General features: G+C 50.2%; 1 protein-coding gene across 1 annotated transcript in view; it reads left to right on the top strand.

Annotated features, from left to right (window-relative positions):
- The window catches only part of LOC102034428 (RNA polymerase II elongation factor ELL), a 59,006-nt gene that overhangs the window by 45,065 nt on the left and 6,199 nt on the right, over positions 1-7,742 (top strand). Inside the window, exons 12-14 of the mRNA XM_031064983.1 lie at positions 406-502; positions 3,201-3,699; positions 6,146-6,212. Of these exons, the coding sequence (XP_030920843.1) occupies positions 406-502; positions 3,201-3,699; positions 6,146-6,212 (663 nt within the window). The remainder of the gene's footprint in view (positions 1-405; positions 503-3,200; positions 3,700-6,145; positions 6,213-7,742) is intronic.

Below are 7,742 nucleotides of genomic sequence, written 5' to 3'. Positions count from 1 at the left end.
CTGCACCTTCAAATTCAGTGCCACTCTCACTGGTCTCCATGTGAATTATGTTTCCGAGACTAGGATTAATTTGTTTGAATTCTTACGTCACCAGTTCAAGAGAAAAAAGGTGAAATTGTTAAAAAAGGAATTCCAAATTCAACGGGGAATCCTTACATGTGTCTAAAATGTCCAAGGTGTCCCTTCCATTGCCAAAGAGCCACAAAAACCATGGGAAAGCAAGAAGGAGAATTTGTCATTGATACTTTCCCATAGTAATTTCTCCTCCCCGGGTTTTGTCAGAGACCAGAGCCTGAAGGGTTCCCTTTCTGGCCCCTCCAAGCCGAGCTGGAGCCCCAGCAGAGCCCAAGGTGAGCCGTGTGTCCCCGTGGCAGGGGTGTGAGCAGCCCTGGTTGTGTTTTGCAGGAAGCTGTGCCAGCCCCAGAACAGCGGCGCTTTCCAGGGAGAAGCTCCTTCCCTGAGCCCTCCAAAGGACACCCTCAGCTCCAGCTCTCCCCCCCAGGTGGGTGATCCCCTCGCAGCCCCTGGGCGCTCCTGATGGGTTTGGCTGCTGGCTCTGGGTGCAGGCTGAGCTGTGCCTGTCTGCACCCTGTAATCACCTGCTGCCGGGTCAGGAGGTCCTTGGGGTTTTATTTCTCTTTTATTAACTCGGAGTCTCATTCTGGCTTTGCTCAGCATCTGTTTCTCCTCTGGACGTGGCTCAGCCAGGGCCTGTGGGGAGGATCTCTGACAATGAGGCTCAGGTTTAGTTTTAAGGGCTGAATTCCTTTTGCAGTGCCTCCATCCCTGCTGGAGTTCCTGGGAGAAGGAGCTTGTGTTTTCCTCATTACTAATAATTGAGTGGAACGAAGCTGTAATAAGCAGCTCCCAAACGTGGCTGAGTTATTAAAACCCTTGACCTTTTGCAGCCTAATTGCTGTGACAGATCCAGGGGCAGGTTGGGCTGCTCCTGCCTCAGAGATGCCAGAGCAGGGAGCTGTGAAAAGAACATTTTGCCTGCTTTTTCCATGACCATAAACCACACAGGAGCCACGTTTGACGCGTGTCAGGCAGAGCCTTGTCCCCACTTCTCCCAGGATCTCCCAGCACAGGCATTGTGAAATGTTCTGCCTTCCCAATGCTCTGCCTTCCCTTCTTCCAGTGTGGGTCAGCCCAGACAAGTTGAGCATTTATTCTTCTCCTGCCAATGGAATGTGTAATGCCTGCTTGTCTGGACAGACGCACCGAGGATTAGTGGCAAAGAATATTAACAGGTAAAGGAATTATGCGCTCTCTGGCGCTGAGAGAGAGGCAGCTCTCTGGTTGAGAACAAGGACTGTGTAACTTGTTTGCCAGGTAGCTGATTCCAGATCCTCTCCTGCTCTGCTGTGGGCATGTTCCTGGTGAATGGAGAGCGATCACCTTCAAGTTAGCTCGGAAAGATCCTGGTTTTGTGTCGCTTTTTAAGGTTGAAAAATCATCTTTGTTTCTCTGGCTGTCTGTATTTTAAAGACTCAAAGGTCTTTAGGGTGAGGTTTTGATCTCTCAGAATGACCCAGCTGTAACTCTGGGTGGTTGGTTGGGTTGGATTTAGGAAAGGCTGGTGAAACAGGGACAATCCAGCGTGGAATATAAATGTTTCCAGCATGATTCTGCCGTGTCAGACAGCAAACCACAGCACTGTGAGCTGTCACTTTTTTAATACTCTCTGGCTGTAGTTTCTATTTAGAGAAATGGTTTGTAATGGGTGCAGTGCCAGCAGAGGATTGGGATTTGGTGGGCTGGAATGCAGAATATTTTGGGAAGGTTCAGCTGTGGAATGAAGGTGAAGAAGATTGGTCTGGTAATTCTAGAAAATGGATGTATAGAACCCTCCTAACCGGAGGGATGACTTTGGAGAAGCTGATATTGGTTGTTTTTAGAGAAAAGGCTGTACAATCTGGCAGATTTTTGAGCTGTGTCACCTGTTGAGAGCCCTGCAGATGGAGATGTCCCCTCCTGGGGGAGGTGATGTTGCCAAGCCGGTCGGACGTGCTGTCCTTGCCCCTTGAGCTCAGCAGCAGAACCAGCAGCTCTTCCTTAATTACCCTGACAGGTGGAAAGAATTCCTGGCACTGAGCAGTGTCCTCAAGACCCCTGAGTTAGCAAAGAGAGAGGAAAATCCAGGTGAAAAACAGGGAACTGGGGGCTGCTCCAGCCGCCATGCAGCTGCACCTCAGCCATGGAACAACATTTCCATTCGCAAACGCGTCGCCATCCTGCCTGAGACAGAAAGAAAATAATGGATTATCCAAGAGAAATACCCAGAGCTATCGCTTGTTTTCCTCTGGGCACGGAATAATCTCTGGCTCAGAGCTGGTGCAGCCCCAGAGCTGCCAGGTGGGCACACAGTGAGGGCTGGCTGGGCTGCTGTGGCTCCTTCCACGGAGTGGCTTTGCCAGGCTGGAGGCAGCTGCCTCCAAGCTATGGGCACAGCTGGGAACCACTTCCCTCTCTGGCCTTGCTCAGAAAAGGGTTGCTCAGGTCACGTTGGCCCCTGTGACGTGGCTTTCTAGATGTCCCCTTTTGCCTGAAATTCTGAGAACTGAGCGCTTGGCACTTCCTCCCCTCTTCCGGGCAATGCCTCGCTCTTGACAAGAGGAGGGGGTGAAGCTCTTGGCCACAGAGCTGGCAGTAAAATGCAGAACTGCTGAATCCCTCCCTGCTCCAGAGGGCTGAGCACGTTCTTCCTTCGCTTTGGAACTTTGGGGTGCTCAGGACAGATGTTTTTATCCCAGAATTGTTTGGGTTGGAAGGGAGCTTAAGGATCAGCCAGTGCCACCCCTGCCATGGGCAGGGGACACCTTCCAGTGTCCCAGGGCGCTCCAAGCCCTGTCCAGCCTGGCCTTGGACACTTCCAGGGATATTTCCACTCTCTCATTGGCTGGGACAGGGGCAGGGTTTGGGTTCCAGAGGGCTGGCTTTGAAAGAAGCTGCAGTGAGAGTGGGCTGGGGCTGTGTGTGGATAAGAGGGGAGGTCAGGAATTGCTGCTGGGATTCTTTAAGCTGTCCCACCGAACCGTGGGCTCTGGGAAGCAGCTTGGGGTGGATCAGCTGCTTTTCCCGGGGATGTTCCCTTCTCCCCTGTATTGCACCACCACCTAGCGGCAGCACCCAGCTCCGCTCCTGCACCTCGGACGCGATTTAATTCTCCTTTTTCTTCCCCCCTCCCTCCCTGACAGAAACGACCCTTACCTGTGGAGTTCATCGACCCCCTGGCCAACAAAAAGCCCAGGATCTCCCATTTGGCTCACAGAACCCAACCCACTCTCAACGGGAAGCTGAATTCCTCCAACGGGAAGGACAGCCTGGTCCCCCCTGCCCCTGCCCTGCCCCCGGAGCCCGTGAGCTCCAGCTCCTCCCTGCCGGCCCTGGAGCTGCCCAGGCCCCACGATCCCCTCTCGGATGTCAGCAACGACCTGACTCACAACGGCAGAGACTGTGAGAGCAGCACGGAGCCTCCCGAGAGACTGAGTCACCCCCTGCCCACAGACTGTGCCCAGAGCAGCAAACACAACTGCGGCTCCTACGTCAAATCCAAGAAAAAATCCAAAAAGCACAAAGACAAGGAGAAGGAGAGGAAGGAGAAGAAGAGCGAGGAGAAGTGCAAAGAGGAGAAGCAGAACTGTGAAGTAATAAAAAATGCTGATTTAGTTAGTGTTGCCCAGGAGCAGGTCCCAGGTGAGTGGGGGCCCAGAGGTGCTTTGCTGGTGGCTGGGTGTGGTGCCAGGATTCCCTGCAGGAATGGGCACATCCTGGGCCACCCCAGCTGCTCTGGGGACCCAAATGCCAGCGCTGTCCTCCCTCCAAATCACCAGAGGTGCTTCCTCTCCACACACAGGCTATCAGGTTTTTCCTGTTTAACCTTCCGTGCTGTTTGGAGCTGCCTCAGAGCGTGTCATGTTTCTCCTGGTTAAATTAAAAGCTGGGATAATCTGTGGGGATGAAAGGCTGGGAGCAGTGGGAAGAGCAGTGCAGCGCTTGTGTTGGCTCTTGTGATGACGGTTGTTTGGGTTTTTAATGAAAAGTTACTCACAAAAGCTTTTAAAATTGGCTACAAAAGAAATTATAGATAAACCTGGTGATAAATGCTGTTAAAGCAGTGGAGAACCAGCTCTTCCAGGCTGGAAAAGCTTCCTCACATCCCACTGGGGCTGGGGATTTATTTATCCAAGGACTGACACAGCAGTGAATCTCCACTGAGGTGGGGTGAAAACATTTTCCATCAGGCTGCTGTTCCAAAGTCAGGTCCGTGCACTCTTAGAAGTCAGAGCAGAGAATATTTCTTGGCTGATCCCATCCATTCCTTCTCCTGCCGTTTCCATGTTTTCTGCTGTTTGTTGCAGCTCCCCAGAGCACTGGGACTTTCCCTGCAGCCTCTGGGAATATCTGTTAAATTCCTTTGTGCATTTTCCTTCACCCTGTTACTATTTTCTACATTCCCCTTCCTCCTTGGTGCATGAAAATCCTCCAGTTTTGGCTCCAGAAGGACAATGTTTTGAAATGGAGACTCGTTTGCTGGATTCCTGGAAAGGGGGAGCTTCTCAGGGTGTTGGGATTGAGCTGGTCCCAGCCCTCCCCTTCCCCACAGGCTTTGCAGCAGTGACAAAATTCACTTTGGTGGCTCAGCTAGGGACAGTCCATGGGGCTGATGGGTGTGTGGCACTGCAGAACTGAGAATTCTTCCACTTTTGTGCCAATCCCAGGGTTTTTTCTGTGAATTTTGTGTTTCTTCCGTGTTGTTTCTCTTCCCCATGAACCTCTGGAGAGACACTCACACATTCTCTCTTTTTTGTCTTATAAGTACCCAAATTCCTAGGAATGAGCTGAGCCTCCTCCACCACCTTTTCTGCTTCTCTTTACTGTTTAATTCCTGGATTTTTGTTAATTATTGGGAGCTGGGGTTCTTTCCTGCTGCTGTTTTGAGGTGACAAACGCGAGCTGGGCTGGGAACAATCATAAACAGGATGTGGTCAGCCCTGCTTGGATCCTGGACAGCCAGAGCTGGGATGTTTTCCTTGTGTGGGTAGCACCAGCCTCATCCTGCTCCTTGCCCACATTCCCCCTGGAGCTGTAGGGAAGCAGAGAATCACAAAAAGTTTGGGTTGGAAGGACCTTAAAGCTCTTCTGCTTCCACCACCTGCCGTGGGCAGGGACACCTCCTGCCACAAGTGGGAGTTTCTCCCACAGATTTTGTTCCCGAGGCTCTGGAGGGACTTTTGGGGTCCTTTCAGTCAGTAGGTGGCACTCACAGGCAAAATAAACCTCCTGTGTCCCTTCCCTTGCACCATCCTCAAGCCCTGCTCTGCATGGTCCAGGCTGTGGTCAGGAGAGGGGGAAAAGCAGGAATTTGGGATTGGGGTGTGTTCAGAAACCCTGGCTTTGTGCCGTTCTCCCATCCTGCTCAGGAAAGCTTTTCCCTGGAAATCCAGAGGAAATTCAGGGTTCTGCTGACTCAGGTTGCGCAGCTGGGTGTGCTGAGGGTTTGGAACGTAGCACACAATTTGTGGAAAATGTCCCTTTCCAAAGGTGGGTCCAGCTGCTTTCCCCCCTCCCATTTATCCTGCACTGTTTGGTGGATGTGCAGGATGAGTCTGCTTTAGGTTTATTCTGTTCTTCCTTCAGTTTCTGAACATTCTTTAATGCCTGGGTTTTGCCCTAAAATCCTCTCTGTGGTGCCCTGCAGGACCCTGGGATATTAATTCAGGAATCTCACCCTGGAGATGCCCAGAGGAATCTCTCAAGTGTAGAAGCAGCAGAACAGAAGGTTCACCTTGCCCAGCTCAGCTCTCTGGGCTCAGGGCTGTGTTTTCCTCCTTCCCAGTGCTGCTCTCAGTGTTACCCCACTCCAGGCACTGTTTATCCACCAATTAAATTCAGATTTTTTCCCCTGCTCGGTGCACAGGCTGATGTTGGTGTTGTTTTGCTGACAGACAAATACTGGAGGAGCCTTGAACTTTCAGCCACCTTGTTGTGGCTCCTCTGCCTCTGTCAGTTCCAAGCAAAACAGAAATCCTTTAGAAATTCCATAAACTGTATGTTTCAGGCAAGTTTTACGAGTTTGAAGCTGAATTGCAGAGAGCTTTGAAGTTTAAGAACGCCTATAAACAAATCTTTATTTTTTCAGGTTTAAATGGAACATGCAATAATTCTAGTGTACCAACATCAACTTCAGACATGCCAGATTATTTATTGTAAGTATGTTTATCAGTTGCTTCATCACTTTGGGGTCATGTTTCAAGCTAAGAAATCACAACGTGCTGGGGATTTTTGTTGGACTTTTTGTGTCATTTGATAGAACTTTGTAAGGAAAAGAGTAAACCCAGCTCTGCAGATTAATAGTTGAGACTAAACTTGATATCAAGGCTGGTTTTTACCTCCTTGAGGAGTTCAAGGTTATCTCCTATAAATTGTTTAAGCACTTCAAGAAACATTTCATACCTTAGAGGGGTTTGTGAGGATTAAACATCTCCACGTCCCAGCTGGGAACATGGAGAGGGAAAAATCTGCTGGGGAAGGCAGGGCAAGGAAGGATTTGGGTTGGTTTGTTAATTCTTGGCCTCTTCAGAGCCAAGATCATCTCCAAAAAGCACTGAAATATTCTTTCCTGGGAGGCTCTAACCCCTGGGTTAGGATCTGAGTTGTTTCTTGACTCTTTAATCAGATCCCCCCGAGGTTAATTAAACAACCAAAGCCCAAAAATCCCTGTGAAGGAAGCCCAGGATCTGCATAAACTCAAACCTGTTCTAAACAAAGCTTTGGGGTGGGGAAAAAACTTGTAGCTGGGGGGGTGGGAAAAATTCTCTGTGCATGTCCCAGCCTTGGGGGTTGTTTCCATCAGAGCTGGTTTGGCTGTGCTGGGAGGGAAGGGATGGAGGAGGAGGAGGAGGAGGAAGCTCTAGGGCAGATAAAGCTTTCTGCTGTGGTTGTGCTGGATCAGCCATACAAACAACCCCCTCAAGGTGACATTTTTAGGGTTATTCCAAAGAATTTGTGTGGCTGGGGGAAAAATTCTGGGTTTTTTTCTCTCAGCCACGTGCTGATCCCTCCCAGAATGGGATCTTGCAGCTCCTTGGGCTCTTCCCCAAAGAAACTGGGAGAGGTTTCTGAGCTCTGGGAGCTCTGTGGTCTCACCCAGGGTGATCTGACTGGTTTGTGCCCAGCCTCTCAGATTCTAAGACCTGTCACTGCTGTTTGGTGCTTCTTTATCCTGTGTGGATGGTTCTTTATCCCAGCCCCTGGCAAGGAGTCCGTTCTAGAAGTTTGGAGCACATAAAAAGTTGAAGCACTGAAAGTTTCCCCTTAATTTGAGGCCTAAATCAGCTTTTCCATGTTCAGGCACCACGCTGGCCCTGCTGCAGCCAGAGCAGGGAGGCAAATTGGAGCCATCACCTACCAAAAGATGAGTTTTACCTTCAGAGAGGGCTGTAAAAATCAGCTTTAATGGCTTTTTGTTGGGCAAAATAACTTCCAAAAGGCCCCCAAAGGCACATCAGTTCAACCTCAGCTCAGGACACGTCAGGTGTCTCTAGAAGGTGCTGGAAATAGAGTTGCTGGTGGAAAAAAAAAATACTGAATAAAGCTGCTCACCGTGGTTTCTTGTCATGCTCTTGCCACATAATCGCCCTGCCAGCGTTTTGCAACCAGGGCTCAATGCTTTTTGTGTTCCTTTAAAGACTCTTAACACTGGAAGCATCATCTTCCTGCTGTTCCAGTGCCTGGCA

The sequence above is a fragment of the Geospiza fortis genome, unplaced genomic scaffold (assembly GCF_000277835.1).
Source record: "Geospiza fortis unplaced genomic scaffold, GeoFor_1.0 scaffold685, whole genome shotgun sequence".
Lineage (NCBI taxonomy): Eukaryota > Metazoa > Chordata > Aves > Passeriformes > Thraupidae > Geospiza > Geospiza fortis.
Note: the sequence above shows the minus strand (reverse complement) of the source record. Positions and strands in the feature narration are given on the sequence as shown.